At 38.6% G+C, this 24,348-nt stretch overlaps 1 protein-coding gene across 3 annotated transcripts in view; it reads left to right on the top strand.

Annotated features, from left to right (window-relative positions):
• Nucleotides 1-24,348, top strand: part of TMEM135 (transmembrane protein 135) — a 238,274-nt gene that overhangs the window by 4,670 nt on the left and 209,256 nt on the right. For all 3 annotated transcript variants that reach the window (XM_054724637.1, XM_054724636.1, XM_054724638.1), the window contains exons 2-3: nucleotides 14,105-14,232; nucleotides 16,437-16,529. In XM_054724637.1, coding sequence (XP_054580612.1) covers nucleotides 14,105-14,232; nucleotides 16,437-16,529 — 221 coding nt within the window. The remainder of the gene's footprint in view (nucleotides 1-14,104; nucleotides 14,233-16,436; nucleotides 16,530-24,348) is intronic.

The raw sequence follows: 24,348 nt of genomic DNA, 5'->3' as shown, positions 1-24,348 counted from the left end.
GTAAAAAACATCCATCTTCATCATTAATCCATTTCATGTAGTTTTTTAAAAAGAATCATACATATGTTGTAAAATATGCTAACATTTTATGCATGTACCAAAAATGTATTTCAGGAATTTATGTTTTGTTGAATGTTAGTTATTGCCACATACTCACATATGAAACAGTGGTTAAAGTGTTTAAACTGTAGCCTATTACTAAAATTAATGAAAGCATAGTAACCTCCGTAATTTGTGGCAAATTTAGAATACACAATTGCCCATTTAGGGGGATTCTATGCTGTTCAAGTTCTTAGGTGCCTTCTCTAAGAAGGAAAACTTGTTCACTCATCTCAGGTTGTTTTAACCCTTTGCACTCACTTGCTTTTTTCTCGATTCCTTTATTCTACTTGGGATTTAATTTTTTAAATACCCCTGATTTTACAAAGTGCAGCAGTAGAATAAAAAACTGGAGTTTCTTTTCATACAAACTTATTTATTTGGATTTTTTTATATTTCAAATTATTGATACATTCAAAGAGTATAAAAAGAGCTGCTACCGATGCTAACCATGTCGAGTCACACTCGACATCCGAGTGCAAAAGGTTAAGACCTTTCTTACTTTTGCTATTCCTAGGTGACTTAACTCAGGACCACCAGATAAGGGTATTGACATTTACCTTTAGCTGACTCCTTTTGGGAAGGAATGAATTAAAAACCTGCTTTTAAAATTGACCTTTAGATGTTTGTTTAAACCCTTCTTCAGAATATGAAAATGTTTACTTAATATTTACTTCCTTTGAACCTTTTAATCTAACAATTTTGTTATGTTATAGAGGCTCAATTAATCATCTCCAGACTGAATTAAAATTTAAGTAAGAGCTGGAATTTTTAGGATTAAAAAACAATTTATGGACAGTCTTTAGTTTCTAAAGACTTAAAAACCATTCACTGAAGAAATCAATTCAGTGATATTGAATATGTGAATATGGTGGGGTTTTTTTGTTTTGTTTGTTTTTTAATGTTCTCACACTTTTATTTTATGGGAAAAATGGCAATTCTATAAAACTTAACTACACTTACAAGAGACTGTTCAGATTTCTGTACTTTAATATGGCTTAGGTGGCAGGATCCTGGATTCTGGGATCAAATTGCCTGTTAGAATTCTAGTTTACTATTTACTAGCTGGGTAACCTCAGACAAATGATCTAACCATTCTTAGCCTCAATTTCTGTGTCTGTAGTATTGGAGGGAAGATAAATTTTCACTCTAGATAACTTTGTGAGGATTTAATGAGTTACAATATGTAAAGTGCTTCTGGCACATAGTATGGACTGAGTTTTTAAAGGCAGTGGATTAGCAGGTTTTTTAGAGAAAATGAGATCAGCAATGAGACTTTTTAGATTTTGGTAATAAGCAGGACTTTTCTAGGCCATATTGCAGGGTGGGGAGGGAGAGAGAGAGAGTGGGGGGGAGGGGAATTAAGGAATATCAACTGCTGAGAATATCTGTCTGGATTATTTGACCGTTGGAAATCATGGAATTTTTAAATAATGTGGACTATTCCCCTTGTGATTATTTTGCTTTAAGCCTACTTTAGGGGGTGGAATTGAGGGACTCTTATCTTTCTATTCAATGAGTAAATGATGATTATTATACTACTAGAGGCCTGGTGCACGAAATTCATGTATGCGGGTGGGGAGGTGGTGGCCCTCAGCCCAGCCTGCAACCTCTCCAATCTGGGACTCCTCGAGGGATGTCTGACTGCCCGTTTAGGCCCGATCCCAGTAGGATCGGGCCTAAATGGGCAGTCGGATATCCCTCTCACAATCCAGGACTGCTGGCTCCCAACTGCTTGCCTGCCTGCCTTCCTGATTGTCCCTAACCACTTCTGCCTGCCAGCCTGATCACCCCCTAACCACTCCCCTGCCAGTCTGATTGATGCCTAACTGCTCCCCTGCCAGCCTGATTGCCCCTAACTCTCCTCCCCTGCAGACCTGGTTCCCCCCCCTCCCCAACTGCTCTCCCCTGCAGGCCTGGGTCCCCCCCAACTGCCCTTCTCTGCAGGCCCGGTTGCCCCCAACTTCCCTCCTCTGCTGGCCTGGTCACCCCTAACTGCCCTCCCCTGCAGGCTTGATCACTCCCAACTGCCCTCCCTTGCAGGCCTGGTCCCTCCCAACTGCCCTCCCCTGCTGGCCTGATCGCCCACAACTGCCCTCCCTTGCAGGCCTGGTCCCTCCCAACTGCCCTCCCCTGCTGGCCATATTGTGATGGCCATCTTGTGTTCAAATGGGGGCAGCCATCTTTGACCACATGGGGGCAGCCATCTTGTATGTTGGAGTGATGGTCAATTTGCATGTTACTCTTTTATTAGATAGGATAGAGGCCTGGTGTTCAGGTGGGGACCAGCTGGTTTGCCCTGAAGGGTGTCCTGGATCAGGGTGGGGGTTCCCTTGGGGTGTGGGACGGCCTGGGCGAGGGGCCTGTGGTGGTTTGCAGGCTGGCCACGACCCCCAGCGACCCAAGCGGAGGGATTTATCTGGGATTTATTTATCTTCTATAATTGAAACTTTGTAGCCTTGATCAAAGGCCTGGGCCAGCCAGGGTGTGCAGGAAGCTTGGCTTCCTCCATTTCTGGGCAAACCCAAGCCTCCTGCTCTCTCTGTGGCCACAGCCATTTTTGTTGGGATTTATTCATCTTCTATAATTGAAACTTGGTAGCCTTGAGTGGTGGCCTGGGCCTGCCAGGGTGTGCAGGAAGCTTGGCTTCCTCCATTGCCAGGGAAACACAAGCCTCCTGCTCACTCCATGGCCACAGCCATCTTGGTTGGGTTAATTTGCATACTCACTCCTGATTGGCTGGTGGGCGTGGCTTTTGGGTGTAGCGGAGGTATGGTCAATTTGAATATTACTCTTTTATTAGATAGGATTTGTTATCCTTTGGAGGTGTAACAGTCATTTGGTCTTTTTCTTTTAAATGAGCAATTAAATGATGAATTTTCCTGTTCATTAATATGACATGAGTTTGTTGAACTTGTTTTTATTTATTTAATTTTTTAAAGATTTGTGCATTTATTTATTTATTTATTTATTTAGTTTGCTGTTGTTGTTGTTGTTAATCCTCATCGGAGGATATTTTTCCATTGATTTTTTTTTTTAGCGAGAGTGGAAGCAAGGGGGAGAAACACAGAGAGAGGGAAACATCCATGTGAGAGAGACACATTGATTGGTTGCCTCTACCTGCACTGGGGCCGGGGCCAGGGCCTGAAATTGAGCCTGCAACTGAGGTAGGTGCTCTTGACCAGAACTGAACCTGGGACCCTTCAGTCTGCAGGCTAGCACTCTATCCACTGAGCCACATAGGCTAGGGCTGAACTTGTTTTTATATGTTATTTGTTTGTTATTCTTTGGCTGATCTCTTGAGTACAAAGAACAGTTCTAGTACATCATTCACAGTTGGAAGTTGAAGATTTACTATTGCACTAAACACTTTCTCAACCTATTTGTGTAGCAACTATCTCTGAATACACCTGGCCAAATCTGGCTTACTTTTGTTTGACCCTTTAGTTATCATAGATTAGGAAAAAAAAATTAACATTGGAATATAGGATTTCAATAATTATGATTCATTACTGTTCATATTTCTGAGTTAGTTGATTCTTTTTTCCCCCAGCTTACTTTATTTTTACAAAATTGTTTATTGTTGAAAGTATTATGTATGTCTCCTTTTTCCCCTTGACCTCTCTCGTCCACTCTCCACCCCCCGTCGCCCCCCCTAGCACAGGCCCTCACCCCCCTTCTGTCTGTGTCTATTGGTTATGCTTATATGCATGCATACAAGTCCTTTGGTTGATCTCTTACCCTTCCCCCGCCCCCCCCCCCCAATAAAACAGATATTTGGTTGTTTAAAAAAGATTAAAAAGCCTTCAAATTCTTAAGTATTTTTCAATGCCAACATTATTTCCTTTTGCCTGCTCATTAGAAAATTCTCTTCAAATCAAAAGGAGTGCTCCTCTGTCTGGGACAGTTATCCTCTCCAATAAAATAATTCATTTTGGTAGAGAGAGAAACCCACCTGGAGGAATGAGGGAGCCAAGTTCACACTGGTACTCTCTGTCGTAACAGGTTTTCCATCAGGTTGTCTTCGAACCCAACTCTCTAGTTGACTCATTGTAATACAGATTATTTTGGATAACCAAACCTCTTATTTACTATTTAGAAAATTATATTTGTCATGAATTTTCACTCTTTAAAACATAGTTTTGATTATTTGCTGATAAATATTGATGAAAAAAAATACACTAATGGAGAAGGACTGAGATTTGATGATTAGATTTAATAATAGCTGAACCTATACTATTAGTATTGGAATATTTGTTTCCTATTCACTTACCAGTTATTTAATGAATCTGTTATTTTTAGGGTGCTGTGTATAGCACCTATGTGCTATGTTGTATGGTGGAGAATAAGAAAATGCACTGGAGCCCTCACTGGTTTGGCTCAGTGGATAGAGCGTCGGCCTGCAGACCGAAGGGTCCTGGGTTCAGTTCTGGTCAAGGTCATGTACCTTGGTTGCAGGCTCCTCCCCAGACCAGGCCCTGGTCAGAACTCATGCAGGAAGCAACCAATCGATGTGTTTCTCTCACATAGATATTTCTCTCTGTCTGTCACTCTCTATAAAAATCAATGGAAAAATATCCTCGGATGAGAATTAATTAAAAAAAGAAAAAAAGAAAAAAAAAAAAAAGAAAAGGAAAATGCACCAGACATACTTCTTTCGTTGAGTTTATAGTCTAGGTGGGAAGATTAAGCATGTATTATCCTGTAATAAAAAGTCATGAGTTAAATACTGTATGCTATAGATAAAATGGTTTGAGAGATCATAGGTAGAAGATCACATTGACTGAGAGGTAAGGGTAAACTTAATGGGAGAGGTGGCAGTTTAATACCGGACCTTGAAGGAAAAGTAGGATTTGGAAAGGTAGAAATGGTGGTGGAGTGGCTTGAGCAAGGACGTTCAGGTAGAATAGAATATGGTATGCTTTGAGGAATGGCAGATGAAATTTAGGCTTTACTTGATGTAGTAGGTAGTCAATAAGTGTTGCCAACAGGGGGTAGGATGCTTGAAGTTGTTTCATAAAGTTAACGTGGCAGTGGTATATATACCTGTTAGATTTAGTGGCTCAGAGGTAAAGTAGGGGAAAGAATCAAATGAAGCTAGGAGATTTTAAGCCTTGTTGTTGGGATGGTAGAAGGTAGTACCTTGGGAAAAGGCACATATTTTCAGTGAAATATGTTGATTGCTTGGGGGCCTGTTGAGTTTTATCTATTAGTGCAATATATGAGTAGAGATTGACCAGGAGGTATTGAGAAACGTAGAGCTGCTATTCTAGAGAGAAGGTGGGGCTAGAGATTCAGGTTTAGATATCCTAAGAAAGTTGAAGCTCTGGTAGGTCAACAAGGAAGAGAGGTCCTTAGGTCAACTGGATATTTAGAAAGAGAAGACAACCCGAGGAATGCTCATGTGTGGAGTGGAGGAGGAAGAAAGAGAGCAAGCAGCAGTTAGATACGAAGAAGTTGAGAAGAGAGTGTTTCAGAGATGTCTTGAGCAGGGAGTCTTGGGAGGTATTGTTAAGAGGTGGGAAGAACATGGACTTGAATCTAGGTCCTGCCACTTATTAACATTGTAACCTTGAGCAAGGTTCTTAACACATGGGAATGTCAGTATTCTCATAAAATGGGAGTAAAATACCTATCTCATATCCTTTAAAAATATAAATCATCTCTTGTTATTCTTCTGGTCAGAACTCTCCGTGTCTTTCCATCTCAATAAAGTGGGAAAATCTTTACCTCAATAAAATGAGAGCTTTAGGCAATCTGGCTGTTGCTTGTTTGATTGCATTTCAGACCATTTTCCCTAATAGACATAATCACACTATGTTTTTTTTGTAATCTGTTTTGTTATTTAGGGCAGAGCTCTTGATTTCTGAAGAATATCTTAAATTGGACAACAAGTTGTCAAAAAAGCACACGAACATTTCTAAGGAGTGAATGATTAGAGAAAAAAAATCTTGTCTCGTATTTGTGCATAAGCAATATAAGTAATTGCTTTTATTGATTATGAAAGATGACCTGGGTTGAAAGTCTGGAACACAACTTATGTTCCATAAACCTATCTGTATAAGCTTTACTACTGTTAAAAATATGATAAAACTTTGATATAGATTTATAATTTATTTATGAAATATTTATTGAATATCTACCAGGCATTATGCTAAGTGATAATTAGGAAAGGGGAGTTCAATTCAAATGACTGCTTAACAAAGAGCTAAAGAAAAAGTCTTGGAAAGTCTTTTCAAATGTGTTGGTACAGTTTCTTGTATTACTTGTATAGTATAGTGAATGTGAAATATGTTTACATCCCCAAGGACTATACTAGGTACATAGTAATTCATAATATTATTTGATGCTTCGATAATTAAGAGTCTTAAAATATTTTATCATACCATGGTATTGTATTGAAGATTTGTGTGAATCTCTGTTGATCCTAAGACTTTTAAATTGTCTTTTGATTAATCACCAACCCTAGCTTCCTTTCTACTAATGGGTCTCCTCTAAAAGAGTGTTGTGATTTGAGATATTTTTTTTTTGCGTTTTTTATTCATGCTTAATATGAGATGAATCTGTTTTATCTTGGGAAACTAGGAGTATCTGTACTAATAATAGAGGAATATGCAGATTAGCTAGGATTCCATAATGTCACGGCTGAACAGCAGGGACCTGAGGGTGCATGGCGCCTGGCTGGGGTGAGGGACCTCAGGCTGTGCCCCCAGCCCAGCAGGGCTAGATGGGGGACCTCAGGCCACGCCCTCCTCCCGGCGGGGCTTGGCAGGGACCTCAGGCTGCACCCCTTGCCCCGGTGCCGGGCCGGGAGACCTCAGGCCACACCCCATGCCCCAGCATTGGGCCAGGGGACCTCAGGCTGTGCCCCCCACCCAGCTGGGCTTGATGGGGGACCTCAGGCCGCACCCCCTGCCCCGGCGCCAGGCCTGGAGAACTCAGGCCGTGCCCCCCGTCCCAGCACTAGGATGGGGGACCTCAGGCTGCGCCCTCCTCCCAGCAGGGCTTGACGGGGACCTCAGGTCGTGCCCCCCACCCAGCGCTGGGCCAGGGGACCTGAGGCTGTGCCCCCCACTCAGCATCGGGCTGGGGGACCTGAGGCTGTGTCTTCCTCCCGGAGGGGCTTGATGGGGTGGGGCTGGCCGGGTCTGGGTCTCACCCAATGGGGGTGGGGCTGGCCGGGTCTAGGTGTCCTGTGTTTTCGAAGCATGTGTGGATGGTGGGCGGGGACATGCCCCAGACTCTGACAGGAGGGAGATTTTCATATACATTTTACTAATTTTCTTTCATCTCTGACACTTCTATTGTAGAGAAAGGGCAAATAGCAATCTACACTAATAAAAGAGAAATATGCAAATTGACTGTACCTCCGCTACGCCCATCAGCCAATCAGGAGTGACTATGCAAATTAACTCAACAAAGATGGCGGGTTAATTTGCATACACAGGCACAGAGCGGCTGGGTGGGGCAGGATGCCTGCTATGAGGAGGAGGGTGGGGGGCGGAGGGAGCTACAGGAGCAGCACTCAAACTGGGAGCAAAGACTTGCAGGCTCCCGGGTGGCCGGGAACGAAGCCAGGGGAAGGAAGGCCTATTCTTGCACGAATCTTCGTGCAACAGGCCTCTAGTATTAAAATATTTCCTCTAATTAATTCCCTTTTAATGTGTACGAATTTTGTGCACCGGGCCACTAGTAGTTAATAAGTATTTGTTAATGGACCTTCTTTATTTGTTATTCAAATTAGTATTGTGAATTGATAATACAAATCACATGAGGATCTCATAATTACACTTGAGTAGAATCAATAATTCAAGTGAATGAATACAGATTTTAAGTAATTTTGTTTTCAACAGTATTGAAAAATATTCAGTAAAATGAATTTATGCATGAAATTATGAAAAGAAGGAAGAATGCTAGGTCAAGTGTCATCAGATTAGAGCAGGTTCCTTTCTAAGAAGGCTGAATTTACAGTGTTTTCAGCTTATTAACATTTATTTTGTATAGTCTTTTTACTCATTACATGTGTCAGGTTGCTTTTGTTTCTTGATTCTAACTAGATCTCTAGAGTTTGGATTGTGATTAGTCCAGTTTGGGAGTTGTTTTGAAGGATTCTGTATCTGTTGGCAGTGACAGAGGGAGGCTTGTTTGGATCATTCTTGATTTCTAAACCTTGAAGAAAGTAGACCTGTATCTCAGAAACTCGCAAGCCCAGAATACATTAAATTAATCAGGATCAGACTGAGTTTCAGACTGTGCTTACTGTTCCATTTGGAGCGCATGGAGTGTTACAGCAACTATTTACTTTGAATCTTCATTTCCTCTCACTCCCTCTTTTCTACCCTCATTTTTTTTTTTTTAAATATTACAGATTGCCTACAATGTATCAGAAATACCAGGGCATGGGAATGAGATGAGATATATGTGGACATTATAGTTAAGGGAAAGATACACACACACACACACACACACACACACACACACACACACAAATTCACCTGTGATAAGTGCTATTAAAAAGTACAGGGTTTTATACGAGAGTGTTACAAGAGGACACAAGGTGGGTTTGGGAAGGCTTTCCCAATGAAGTGACATAATGAGTATATGAATATATATGAAGTGAATATGTACTAGGCCAGTCAGAAAGAGAGGTTATTTGATGATTTCTTAAATCCAATACCCCGGGCAAGAATTTGATTTCTTCCCTTTAGACTTTGGGCTTTACTTAATCTTGAAGCTAATGGCATTAATAAAACATTTCAGACCTTACAAATACCTTAACAGATTCTCTGAAATTGAACCTCTATTCTAATAAAATCTGTATTTGAAGTTAAGGTAGTCAGAAAATTTTAGTTACAAATGTTAGACAAACTGTCTTAACAAGTTTGTCTTCACCCCTTTAAAGGTAAATCAAGGTTGTTGTAGACAAAATTGTGAGGTCTGGGTAGGTAAGCTAAGCATGTTTATAATGTTCCTCCCTCCCCTTTTTTTCTCATGGTTACTTTTGTGTTTAAATTTATCTTGTGGTTTAGGTAGGTGGTCAGGGTCCTCCATATCAAAAAATAGTAAGTGATTTTGTGACTGTCAAATAATTGATGGCCTAATTTTTAGTCTTCAGTATAGTGAGAATTCCACTCTTCTTCCAATTTAGCTTGTATTTCCTTCTCAGTGCACTACTGCCTACAGTCACTCTTTGCTAAACTTTCAAGGTTGTTTGTATTACATTGCTAACATTTAATCCTTCTTCAATTTCTCTACCCATTTCTTATCATATATTATGATTGATAAGATTTTTACTTCCTATAACATTAAATTGTTTTGTTTTAATTTAGAAACCTTTCTTTTAAATTCAAAGTTCACATACAAAAATGTCTAAACACAAATATGTTTTCAATCTCAATTTAAAAGATAAGTCAATGAAGACTCAAAGATTGATAATCTTTATAAAATATTTCTATGAGGACAGTATCCCTGATGAACATAAATGCTAAAGTCCTCAACAAAATATTAGCAAATTGGACCCAGCAATACATTAAAAAGATCATACACCATGACCAAGTGGGATTTATTCTGGGGATGCAAGGCTGATACAATATTCGCAAATCAATACTATTAAATGTGATCACATAAACAGATTACAAGACAAAAATCACATGATGATATCAATTGATGCAGAAAAAGCATTCAACAAAATCCAACACCCTTTTTACTCTCAGTAAAGTGGGATTAGAGGGATCATACTTCAACATAATAAAAGCCATATAGACAAACCTACAGCCAACATCATACTCAATGGGTAAAAACTAAAACCATTTCTCCTAAGAACAAGATAGGGATGCCCACTTTCACCACTCTTGTTTAACATAGTACTGGAAGTCGTAGCCATAGCGCTCAGACAAGAAGAAAAAATAAAAGAGAATCAAATTAGAAAGGAGGAAGTAAAACTGTCATTATTCGCAGATGATATGATATTGTACATAGAAAACCCTAAAGACTCCATCAAAAAACTACTAGATTGAATGAATGAATTCGGCAATGTAGCAGGATACAAAATTAACACCCAGAAATCCATGGCATTTTTATTTGGGGGGGGGGTGGGGGGTGTCCCCCTCAGCCTGGCCTGTGCCCTCTTGCAATCCGGACCCCTCAGGTAGGGTCCCTAGGCCTGGCCAGCGATCAGGGTCTATCGGGGCTTTCCTTCCCCTGCTGTGGCAGCTGGCCCCGCCCCTGCTGCCGCCACTGCTTGCCATCTGTGCAGTGCTGCTTCCCCCTCCACCACCACTGGTCACCTCCCTCTGTGGGTGACAGGCCTGGGGTGCGATTGCTTGGCTGGCCTGTGCCTCCCTCTGCAGGGTGATCACTGGCCGGCCCCACACACCTGCTACAGCGTTGCTGGCCAGTGGCCTGGGCCTCCCTCTGTGGGGTGATTGATCGTGGGGCCCCAAGATTGATTGCCCCACAGAGGGAGACCCCACCCACCCGGCTGGGGCTCTGTGATCGATTGCCACACAGAGGGTGGTCTGGGTCTTCCTCTTTAGGGCGATTGATTGTGGAGGCCCCCCCCCCCCCCCCCCCCATCAATCGCCCTGCAGAGTGTGGCCTGAGCCTCCCTCTTTAGGGCAATCATGGGGTGATGGCGGGGCCCCCTGACAATTGCATTGAACCCATCTTAGCTGTCCTGGCACCAATGTGTGTCATAGCGTTGTCATCTGGAAGGTCGTCTGGATGGTCTTTCTGCTGTTCAGTCATTCGGTTGATTTGCATATTATGCTTTTATTATTATAGATAATGAACTCTCAGAAAGAAACTAAAAAAAAAAAATTCCACTTACCATTGCAACAAAAATATTAAGATACTTAGGAATAAAGTTAAGCAAGGAGGTAAAAGACCTGTACTCTGAAAACTACAGGACCTTGAAAAAAGATATAGAGGAGGATATAAACAAGTGGAAGAATATACCATGTTCATGGATTGGTAGAATCAATATCATTAAAATGTCCATACTACCCAAAACAAGCTATAGATTCATGCAATCCCTACTAAAATACAAATGGCAGATTTCACAGATTTAGAACAAATACTCCAAAAATTTATCTGGAACCAAAAAAGACCACAAATAGCTGCAATAATCTTGAGAAAGAAGAACAAAGTTGGAGGAATCACAATATCAGATATCAAGTTATACTACAAAGCCACTGTACTCAAAATAGCCTGGTCCCGGAACAAGAACAGGCATATAGATCAATGGAACAGAACAGAAACCCCAAATTTTGAACCAAGCCATTATGCTCAATTAGTATTTGACAAAAGAGGCAAGAGCATGCAAGGGAGTAAAGACATACAATAAATGGTGGTGGGAAAATTGGACAGGTATGCACAAAATATGAAACTAGATCACCAACTTACACCATACGCAAGAATAAACTGAAAATAGACAAAAGACCTAAATGTAAGTTGTGAAACCATAAAAATCTTAGAAGAAACCATAGGTAACAAAATCTCAAATCTCAGACATTTCTCATAGCAGTATGTCTACTGATACATTTCCTAGGGCAAAGGAAATGAAGGAGAAAATAAACAAATGGGACTACATCAAAATAAAAAGCTTCTGCACAGCAAAACAAATCATCAACAAAATGAAAAGAGAGCCCACTGCACGGGTGAACATATTTGCCAATGAAACATCCAATAAGGGGTTAATTTCCAAAATATATAGTAAACTCATACAACTTAACAGATGGAAGACAAACAATCCAATTAAAAAATGGACAAAGGACCTAAATAGACGTTTCTCCAAAGTGGACATACAGAAGGCCACGAGCCATATGAAAAAATACTCTTAAGTCACTTATTATCTGAGAGATGCAAATTAAAATGACAATGAAGTATAACTCACAACCGTCAGAATGGCTGTCATCAACAAATGACAAGTGTTGGCGAGGATGTGGAGGAAAGGGAACCCTAGTACACTGCTGGTGGGAATGCAGACTGGTGCAGCCACTGTGGAAAACAATATGGAGTTTCCTCAAAAAATTAAAAATGGAACTCTCATTTCACCCAGCGATCCCACTTCTAGGAATATATCCTAAGAAATCAGAAACACCAATCCAAAAGAATATATGCACCCCTATGATCATAGCAGCACAATTTACAATAGCTAAGATTTGGAAACAACCCAACTGCCCATCAACAGATGAGTGGATTAAAAAACAGCGGTACATCTACATAATGGAATACTACACAGCTGTAAAAAAGAAAGAACTCTCACCATTTGCAACAGCATGGATGGACCTGGAGAGTATTATGCTAAGTGAAATAAGCCAGTCAGAGAAAGATATGTATCACATGAACCCACCCATGTGTGGATTGTAATGAACAAAACAAGTTGATAAACAAAATAGACCCAGAGACATAGAAGCATGGACCAGACTGTCGAATCTCAGAGGGAAGGCAGGAGAAAGTGGATGGATGGGAAGAGATCAACCAAAGAACTTGTAGGCATATATGTATAACCCATGGACACAGACAGTGGGGAAGGCCTGCTGTAGGGGGTGGGGATGGGCTAGAAGAGATCAATGGGGGAAAAAAGGAAATGTATGTAATACTTTCAACAAGAAAATATTAAAAAAATAAAAAATAAGAGTTATTCTTTAAAAAAGAATTTCTGTGAAACTTCTGCAATCCTCTGTACAGGAACTTGTGCTTGTTTCTGTTTTGTAGCATATACCAACATATATTATGCTAGATTCTTAATATGTATTTATTTTTCAGGTCATTTTTTTCTTTTATGCCTTCCGTAGAACAAAAATCTTTCATTTTATTTTGCTTTTCATACTTTTTTTTTTTAATATCTAGTATGTTTTTTGTCACACAATAATCATGTTTGAATAACTGAATGAATTTATCTGGTTTCTGTCCTTGAATTTCTCTAATATCCAGGCTGATAAAACCTGTAACATATTTTTATTTTAGCATTCAACTTCGATTTAAATTACACTTATTTTTTCCACTTAAAATATATTAATTTTCTTAAAAAAATTTTTTTTAATTGAATTCAGAGAGGAAGAGAAGGAGAGAGAGAGATAGAAACACCAATGATGAGAGAGAATCATGGATTGGCTGCCTCCTGCATACCCCTACTGGGAATTGAGCCCACAACCTGGGCATGTGCCCTGACTGGGAATTGAACCATGACCTTTTGGTTCATAGGTTGATGCTCAACCACTGAGCCACACCGGCCGGGCTATATTTCATTTTTTGTTTAAAACTTTTTTTCTCATTAATCCTCACTTGATATTTTTCCACTTATTTTTTTTTTTTTTACTTTAAACATATATTTTTATTGATTTCAGAGGGAGGAAGGGAGAGGGAGAGGGAGAAATATCAATGATGAGAGAGCATCATCGATGAACTGCTTCCTGCAAGTCCCCCGGGGAACTGTCCCGCAACTGGGGCACCCTGACTGAAATCGAAACCTAACTTCCTGGTTCATTGGTTGATACTCAACCACTGAGCAACAGGCTCCATTGAGAGTGAAAGGGAGGGAGGGGGGAGATAGAAACATTGATGTGAGAGAGATACATTGATTGGTTCTTCCCACAAACACTCTGACCGCCTGGGGAATGGACCTGCAACCCAGGTACATGCCCTTGACCAGGAATCAAACCATGATCCTTAGGTGGGCTGGCTGACTTTCTACCACTGAGCAACACTGGCCAGGGCTAAAACTGTTTTTTTTTTTTAAGGCATTATAAGTATTTACCTCAACATTTGATGGTTACTCATTTTATGGCCCATGTCATAATTTCTTTGTGTATTTTTTTACCCATTATTCCTTCAATAAATTAAAGTGTTTTCTGTTCCAGAAATTATATTTTTATAGAGGAGCCAGTAAAATACCAGTTTTTACTTTAATTTAAAAATATATGCTGTTATTCAGTAGCTTCCATCTAAGACCTAATTTAAGTGGAAAAGTTGGTTGGATTAAAGAAAGACTTTCTCTTTTCAGATTGCAGCAATTCTCCGGAAACGAAAATTAGACTATTATTTACACAGACTACTCCCTGAGATCCTGCAATCTGCTTCATTTCTGACTGCTAATGGGGCCTTGTATATGGCCTTCTTTTGCATTTTAAGGTTGGTACTCATAATCACTACTGGAGGTTAATACAAATTCCTGTGTTGAAACGGAAACGAACAGATGTTTATATAAATGTGCAGGTCACTGCTTGTATTTTTTTTTTTTCTCTTTGTGAAATGACATTTATTTATCCCAAGGAAAGCTTGTAAAACCAGGAGTTGTGGGCCTCTTGCTCTAAAGATGTAACATAAACTTCAGATTATTGCTGTGATTAAATAGCAAAAGTATTTTACTTTATCACACATTTTCTGAGGGCTACTGTGTTTACCAAGTTGTTGATGAGGATTTCTTAACTTTTCAGTTTCATAAGTGATGAATTCAAAGCAGTGGTCCATGAAATAGGTTAAGTCCACATGCAGTGAACAACTTCAAAAGGACTATAAACTGTCCGTGTTTAAATATAAAACAGTAAGTTAACTTCTGGCATATCCTCCTGATGAAACTTTTGGTCCTGATTCAATCTTATGCACATTACTTGGAGACATGCTTCAAACAATGTAGATGTAGTTGGAATTCAGTTTTTAGTTCTGTGATATGCCTAACCTATTTATTAAATATTTACTTTTTATCTTCCCGCCTACTGAATATTGAAAACCCAAATTATTGTGTTTTTAATCTGTCAAGTTTAAAATACTAACTTTATATTGCCCTCATATTAGTGTGATCCAATTTAATGTCGTTCAAAGTTCTGCAGGTATAGTTTAGCTGCAATTAAAAATATTTCCAAATGTGTCTTAGAGATATTTCCCTTAGAACATTAGTATTTATAGATGTGCAGATTATGCATAAAATAATCAATAAGGTTTATACATGTCTTTAAATTGACCTGGAAATCTGTGTAAGAAACTCTTTATCAGGTGGTCTCCGGAAAGTTTCTAACATTTGTTAAAACTCTAAAAATAAAGTTATAAGATAACTAGGTTTTAAAAAAATTACAGTAATAATAAATTGCTATTGCAGCATATTTCTTTAGGTTCCATGAACCTGTTTGGTTAAGTTATTGAAACATAAACTACTTATAATAAGGTAACATCTGTATTTCTGCAGTAATTGAATCATTGAGTTATTTTCCTTTAGTTTTTACATTCAGTAACTTCTTAAGTTCCCTGTGGATTTTATATTGGATGGGAGACTACTAACAGCTTTCTCAGGCAGAAGGTTTCTGATGTCCGTTTTGGAAATACCCATGTTATATATGCTTAGTAGGTTTTCTAATTCTTTAAAGCTAAGCTTCATTTCAAAAGATCATTTCATCTTTGATTCTTAGCCTTATTTGTGGATATCTCAGGAACATATTGTCTTTGAAAGGAAAAAAAACCTCTTCCTAACATCTCCATTTTTTTTTCCTCTTTAAAAATCTAAGCATCTAGTGGTTTTCTATGTGTGAGACACTATGCAGTGTCATACTTTCAAGGGACATATTCTAGTAAGTGAAAAATTATATAAACATATAACTAAAGTAGGAAACACTTTTTAGTAAGTGCTGTAAGAAAGAGTTATCAAAGGTGATAGAAGCAAAGAGGGAGAGACATTTGTTGAATATTATGTGTAAAAAGTGATAGTAATTATTGTAATAACAGTTAACATTTTCTTTGTATTTTCTATGAGCTGTGTATAGTGCTAGGAAATATTTCATGTAGTCCTCATAACAATATGAGATTGGTAATATTTTTTCTCATTTGATAGATAAGGAAGTTGAGAACACAGAGGGTTTGCATAGCGAGTGATATTGGATCCAGGAATCGCTAAATGAATATGATTGGCTATATTATTAGAGGGAGAGATATCTGTTAGTTTGCTATTGTCGTCTATGGGAGATGGTGAGGGTCTTATCTAAGACTAGGGGCAGTACGTTGGAGAGGAATTTGAGAGATTAATTGCATATGAAATGATTTTTAATGTATGGGGTAAGGGAGAAGGAGAAGCCAAGGATGTCTCCAAGTTAGCTTCTGGCATATCCTACTGATAAAACTTGTGCGTGGATAGGTGGTTGTTGTTGCCAGTAACCTAGGAAAATAGAGGAGAGAGAACAAGTTCATGAGGAAGGAGAGAGAGATCATGAGTTTGTCTTTGGACATGTTGAGTTAGAGGTGCTGTGGACATTTTGATAGAGTGTAGACTGAGAAGGGGAGCTTCTATTTGTAATAACTGAAATGACAAACCAGAAATTTCGTATGAACATTCCAAATTTGAATTTCAGGAGGATACTTGGAAAATTCTACTCATGGAGTCCTGGCTTTGGTGCCGCTTTGCCAGCATCTTATGTGGCCATTCTAATTGAAAGAAAAAGCAGGTAAAATTTTACATATCTACATATTTAATCGAACTGATTTACTGTCCCCCATGTCAACTAGAATTTTTTTTTCTAGTTGCTTATTGTTTATTTTAGTCCAGGTATGAGAAATATTTCCATATATCTTCTTCAGTCTTGCAGATATGTTATGGAAAATTTAATTTTATACTGTTATTATTTATGTTTATTAAGCCTAAAAATATAAAGATTAACATTAAAGATTAACATACCAATTAGTCTTTATTTACTAAAAAATTAGAGTTCTTTGGTGTGCCTAAGATATGGTATACACAAATTGTAATTTAAAATCTTCTTCATAATCACAATACCGTGATCATACCTAAGAAAATTAACAAGTTATTTTTTTATTATCATATAGATTTTTAATTTGATTCAGGGTCATTGATTGACCTTTGTTAAATCAGTTGTTATTTTTAAGGCACCTTCTTATTTAAAAAAGTATTTTCATTTTTATTTAACCTGAAAATGTTCTATGTGAAATAATGAGATTCCTATAAAATGCTACAAACTGTTATATAATTGTTCAGTCAGCTAAACAGTTGAGTTAAAGCTTTTGTACAAAATAATTTTTGCCATCTCATGAGTAATTATTGCTGACAACTGCATTCATTCCATCTTTATCCCAGAGAATCAAGATGGGGTCATGTATTAAGGGGTCATGTATTAATCAAGATGAGGCCATTTTCAGTTTATGAAAATGTTTATTGTAATCATCGATCTGCTGGTAAGATCCAATGATAACATAGATCTTATTAGGTAACCAAATGTTTACTTAAACCACCAGAAACAATTTTTAATGCATTTTTATACAAACTAGAGGCCCGGTGCATGAAATTCGTGCACTGTGTGTGTGTGTGTGTGTGTGTGGGGGGGGGTCCCTCAGCCCAGCCTGCCCCCTCTCACAGTCTGGGAGCCCTCAGGGGATGTCCTACTGATGGCTTAGGCCTGCTCCTCTGTGGAAGGTGACCGGCTGATCAAGGGAAGGCGCCACCCCCATCACCCCGCTGCTGTTGCCACTGCTGGCCGCCGCAGCCACCAAGGTGTTTTCATCAACACGGACTCCAGTCCCTTCACCACGAAAAAATGACAACTTTCTTTAGGCATTTTCAAGATGTCTCTTTCATAGGATATGACATTTCTTTCTTTCTTTTTTTATCCTCACCTAAGGATATTTTTTCATTGATTTTTAGAGAGCGTGGAAGAGAGAGGGAAAGACAGAGAGAAACATCAATGTGAGAGGGACACTTTGATTGGTTGCCTTCTGTATGAGCCCTGACCTGGGCCCCGGCCAAGGAGGAGCCTACAACCTAGGTACATGCCCTTGATCAGAATCGAACCCAAACCCTGTGGTTTGCAGGCCGAGGCTCCATCCACTGAGCCAAACTGGCTAGGGCAGGATATGACATTTTTTAGCCCCTCCAGCAGTGGACCTTTGTTTTGTTCTCCAGGAGTGAGGTGGAAAAACCCTACATCACCTTCTTGGATTCTTATTACCCAAGTTACCAAGAACACTGCGAGTGGTGTACTGGGAGCTTAGCCAATGAGCGGTCAGAAAAGGTGTTTCCTCTGCAACTCACGCGCAGAGGCGGGACTGCCGGTGCACTGCGGCTGGAGTAGGCCCCCCTGCCTGTGTCCACTCTGGGGCTGCCCAAGCCTGTGCGGCGGCTTGGGCAGGCCCCCTTTCTCTGTCTCCGTCTCCACTCTGGGCCTCACCTGTGCACACAGCCTACTCCTGACCCGTTGTGACAGTTACGGCGTCCTGGCCTAATTTGCTTATTACATATATATACGTAATATATATATATATATATATATATATATATATATATATATATATATGTATGTATGTGTATATATATATATACATATATGTAATAAGCAAATTATATATATATATTTATTATATATGTAATAAGCAAATTATTATATATATGTACTAACCAAACTATATATATATAGTATCTGTGCTTTTCTGTTTGATTATATCATAAATCTTTTGGATTACTAAATTTTTTTTAAATCAAAGGACTGGTAGATGCTATTACCACATCATAATCAAGTCAGTAGTGCTAGAAACATAGGTTACCCTACTTGAGAGGACAGTTCAGAATAGTAATTAAGAGTGTGGATTCTGGAGCTGTTCTATGTACAGCTTAGCTGGCTCTGCCACCTATTGTGTGACTTCCATGGCTTATTCCTTACCTGAAAAATGGATAGTGATAATTTACTCAGATAGTTATTCAGAGAATTAAATAAGTTAATATAGGTAAAAGTGCTTAGAACAGTGCTTGACACACAGTGTTAGGTTAAGTGTTAAGTATCCTTATTGTTTTTTGCTCATGAGTAATGACAGTTATTCTGGTGGTTCTTGATCAATTTAAAAATATGAATATTGGTTTTGGAAATATGATCTCAAAATATTTAACTCATACATAGGCCTTATTTTTATAATTTTAGTTTAAAGTAATTAAATGTTTCTTTGAAGAACAGCATTTGTTTAAATATAACACCAAAGTAAAATTGTGCTATTGATATTAAAAGCTATAGCTTCTTTTTTCAAAAAACACTCGAGGCCCGGTGCACGGGTGGGGTCCCTCGGCCTGGCCGGCAATCGGGGCTGGTCGGGGCCACTCTACCAGTCCCGATTGGGGACGATTGGGCCGGTTGGCCGGGGGATGGAACCTTGGGAGGTTGGCCAGCTGTGGGAGGTTGGGTGTGGGAGCACACTGATCACCAGGGGGCAGCTCCTGCATTGAGTGTCTGCCCCTCTGGTGGTCAGTGTTCGTCATAGCTACCGGCCAGTCGTCAGACTGGTCGTAATGGTCGCTTAGGCTTTTATCTATCTATCTATCTATCTATCTATCTATCTATCTATCTATCTATATCTATATATATCTATATATCTATATATCTATATAGATATATATCTATATAGATATATATAGATATATAGATATTTTTATTGATTTCAGAGAAGAAGGGAGAGAGTGGTAGAGATAGAAACATCAATGATGAGAGAGTCATTGATCGGCTGCCTCCTGCACGCCCTCTTCTAGGGACTGAGCCCAAAACCTGGGCATGTATCCTTACTGGGAATCAAACCATGACCTTGTGGTTTATAGGTTGATGCTCAACCACTGAGCCACACTGAATGGGCAAAAATTATAACTTCTTAAGGCATAAGGAGGTTTCTTGGAAGTGATGTGATTACTTGGATTTTGGTTACTTATTTATTTTCTATTATTTTTATTTACTTTTGATAGGGAACTTTATAAAAAAAGAAGCCTTTTGCTTTTATTTCCTTTAAGTGAGCTACTGCCCTAGTGTTTTGTTCGTAGACACTGAGTATTCACAAAAAGTTTATAGACCTGTTTTAAATATTAATTGGAATGGTCTTACTGTTTTAAAAACCTAATAAAAATTTAAGTCTAGCTTCTCTGTAAGTATTATATCTTTGTTGCTGAAGAAAAATTGATCCTTACCTTAATGTGATTGTTATGTAGTTGAACTCTGTGATATGTGTTGATTTACTTCTGTTTATTAGGTAATGCAATAAATACCTAGAAATAGTTCTTTAGTTTTTTTTATTGAGGGTTATATATGTACTAGAGGCCTGATGCACGAAATTCGTGCAAGAGTAGGCCTTCCTCCTAAGTGCCCATCAGCAGATGAGTGGATTAAAAACTGTGGTACATCTATGCAATGGAATACTACACTGCAGTAAAAAAGAAGAAATTCTTACCATTTGTAACAGCATGGATGGAACTGGAGAGCATTATGCTAAGTGAAATAAGCCAATCAGAGAAAGATAAATATCACATGATCTCACTCATATATGGAATATAATGAACAACATAAACTGATGAACAAAAACAGATCCAGAGACAGAGAAGCATCGATCAGACTGTCAAACCTTAGAGGGAAGGTAGGGGATGATAGGGGTAAGGAGGAGAGATCAACCAAAGGACTTGCATGCGTGCATATAAGCCTAACCAATGGACACAGACACTAGGGGGGTGAGGGCATGAGTGGAGGTGTGGGTGGGCAATGGGGCGATAAGGACACATATGTAATACCTTAATCAATAAAAAAAAAAAAAAATATAAATAATATATATATATATTTTAAAAAAATTAAAAAAAAACATTAGCAGTGAACATGCATTTATCACTGGGAAATAGACACTCTGCCACATTGCTTTTGAAATCATCTGGGCAGCCTTGAATGAACTGGTAGCAGTTTTATTAAAGGCTTGTTGGTGTAAACAAAACACAAAACAAAACAAAAGAGTAGGCCTTCCCCCAGCTGCCGGCACCGTCTTCCCTCTGGCATCTGGGACCCTGGCTTCTCGCTGGCACCCGGGACCTGGGCTTCCCTCTGGCCACCGGCAGGCACCCAGGACCCAAGCTTCCCTCTGGCTGCCTAAGGGCACTCAGTACTTGGGCTTCCCTTGTAGCCCCGGCTTCATCTGGAAGGTCTCCCAGTCTAATTAGCATACTACCCTTTTATTAGTATAGATTATTAGTATAGATATGTATGTATCAACCACAAATCCTAGTTTGGGGTCTAATTAAAACTTTAAATTTTAGTTTTTTAGTATGGTTCAGAAGCTAGTGACTTTTTATAAAGCAGGTTTTAAAAATGTTTTTGGGATTAACCTTACAACATAACAAAACAAGTCTTTTTGCTCTATTTTAAGGAAGTCTGGTCTGTGTTTATCTGGAATTGTGTAAAAGTTAACAGATTTTTTTTATTGTTTTGAAAAATTATTTTTTACTTATCAAATTTTAAATATTTTAATAAATTAAGCATCAATATCCTTTAATAGATTATAACTAATTTATAAAGGTTGAAGTTATTTATATTTTAAAATTATTATATCTAGTGCCTAAAATGAAGCATATTAATATTACTAGAGGCCCAGTGCACGAAATTCGTGCATGGGGGGGTGTCCCTTAGCCCAGCCTGCACCCTCTCCAATCTGGGACCCCTCGAGGGATGTCCGATTGCCCGTTTAGGCCCAATCCTACCGGGACCAGGCCTAAACGGGCAGTCGGACATCCCTCTCACAATCCAGGACTGCTGGTTCCCAACTGCTCGCCTGCCTGCCTTCCTGATTGCCCCTACCTGCTTCTGCCTGCCAGCCTGATTACCCCCTAACTAGTCCCCATCCAGCCTGATTGATGCCTAACTGCTCCCCTGCCATCCTGATTGCCCCTAACTGCCCTCCTCTATAGGCCTGGTCACCCCTAACTGCCCTCCCCTGCAGGCCTAATCCCTCCCAACTGCCCTCCCCTGCAGGTCTGGGTCCCCCCCAACTGCCCTTCTCTGCAGGCCCGGTCGCCCCCAACTTACCTCCTCTGCCAGCCTGGTCATCCCTAACTGACCTCCCCTGCAGACTTGATCGCCCACAACTGCCCTTTCTTGCAAGTCTGGTCCCTCCCAACTGCCCTTCCCTGCTGGCCATCTTGTGTGCACATGGGGGCAGCCATCTTTGACCACATGGGGGCAGCCATCTTGTTTGTTGGAGTGATGGTCAATTTGCATATTACTCTTTTATTAGATAGGATAGTTTTTACTTTAGGGAAAAGAAGTTTATAATTATACCTTTAATTCACAAGGAAAATCAATGATATGTTGGTGTGGATAGCCAGTAGGCAGCTTGAAATGTGAGTGTAGATTCAGGAGAAGCATGGTAGTTATAAAAATAAAATTGGGGAGTTTTATTTCTTATAAGTGGTCATTGAAGCTATGGGAGAAGATCACAGTACGAAAGCCCAGAATACAAGGTCTGAGTTTAGAAGTTGGGAAACAACAACATTTAAGGAGTTAGTTGTCAATTGAAACATGTATGCAGTCTGTCTCTTTTAAAATAAATATTAGTAATATATATGAAAGAGTGGAAGAAATATTATGTGGGGGGTTAGCATTATTTTCCAATTAGCAGCAATAGTCCTAATTTTTAAATCTCTAAAGCTGTTATTTAATAGTGAAATCATTACTATGAGATTATACATGTTGGACTCAATTGTATAATTTGTTTTTTTTTTTAAATATTTAATGAAGTAAGAATATACAGTATGGTTATACAAACATATATACACATGTACATATGGCGGATATACATACAAATATATATATATCTCCATCATCTTTTCCAGTCTCCCTCTCTCCCTTTATAGAATTAAGCGTGCTTTGCCAGCTAGTTCTTGACACTTTGTAAGAGGGCAGCTTACTTAAATCTTAATCACATCACTGTGGGGTTCTGAGGAAGCTTTGAAGTTGTTTCCAGGGTTGCTTAAAAAATTTGTGCCACAATGAACTGTGATCATAGTAACTCAGCAGGAAGCATTGGTAACATCTAGTTTATCTGTAGGTGGGCTGTTAAGAACTAGTCTTCTCTTTCTTTTTCTAGGAAGTGCTTTGTGGTTCAGAAAGAAGTTGTTCTGATGGATTTTGTTTTGTGGAATTGTTTTGGAATTTGCTTTGATTTTTAGTACTAGTTCAGGTAAATTAAAACTGCAGGGTGCTCAAGATATGGACATGGATTAAAATATCAAAAACTGCATATTTATTCTAAGCTTACTCAAGGGTTAGTTGTTAAATTTCACTGTTGTAGTTAACGAAATTCCTAAAGTAATTATGACCAAAATGAAATTAATGGATTAAATATAAATGTAAATGTAAATATAAGTATAAAAGAATACCATATATTTTGTCCATAAAGTTTTGCTATCTTTAAGTTTCATGTCATGCTATCTTCACAGGAAGAAAATTTATTTACCTTGCAGCCTTCTGAAAAATGTAACGTGTTATCTAATATATATATATGTTTATATATATATATATATATATGTGTGTGTGTGTGTGTATGTGTGTGTGTATATATATACATACACACATACACACACACACATATATATATATACATATATATATATACACATACATACACATATATATATTAGATTATGATCACTGACTCTAGACTGTAAGTCTATCTTATTTGCTTTTATACCATAAGAAAGTAATTTTATACTCTTCTAAAACATTCTGACATATGAAAATCTATTTTATCTTGAAAGACTGAGATGATTAAATAGAATCTTTAGTAAACCGTTAGCAGTGTTTAGGAACTTCCACTGTTTCTTCTTTTTTTTGTTTGTTAGGATTCTAGCACCACCAGAGGCTAAAACTGTTCTCATTTCTAACTCCAATCAGTATATTGTTAGCTAGCTTAAAGTTTCATTTTTGCATCTTTGAAGTCTTCGTCATGTTAGATTAGATATGGAAGGTTCATTCTGTTTTTCTTTAATCTCTAATTTCTCCTCATATGTAGATCACATAAATATTTTTATAAGTATATATATAATTAAATATTTATAATTTAGAACTTATACCATTTCTACTGTACTCCCTAGTAACTTTAGTTATGAAATGTGTTACATACAGTGTAACTGAGAAGTTTGAGAAGGTTAGCTAAAGTAGTGTACGTCTATATACTAGAGTTCCCTAAAAAAAAAAATCCCAAAACATTATTACTCATTTAATTTGGTACAAGAATGTTATTCGAAGGTAATAATACCTGGAATTTCTGCATAATGTGAGGATACCTTTTAATCTATTAAGATGTTAAGAAAATTTAATTATTTTAATACTTTCTCACAGGAATAAAGATATTTTGATTATACATACTTCTTGCAGCAGTGGTTCTTAATACTGTTTTAGGTAGTACCACTTTATGTGCATACCAATTGATATATTTCATGCAAATTTAAGAGATTCATCTCTTTCTCTT

The sequence above is a fragment of the Eptesicus fuscus genome, chromosome 13 (genome assembly GCF_027574615.1).
Source record: "Eptesicus fuscus isolate TK198812 chromosome 13, DD_ASM_mEF_20220401, whole genome shotgun sequence".
In the NCBI taxonomy this organism is placed as follows: domain Eukaryota; kingdom Metazoa; phylum Chordata; class Mammalia; order Chiroptera; family Vespertilionidae; genus Eptesicus; species Eptesicus fuscus.
Note: the sequence above shows the minus strand (reverse complement) of the source record. Positions and strands in the feature narration are given on the sequence as shown.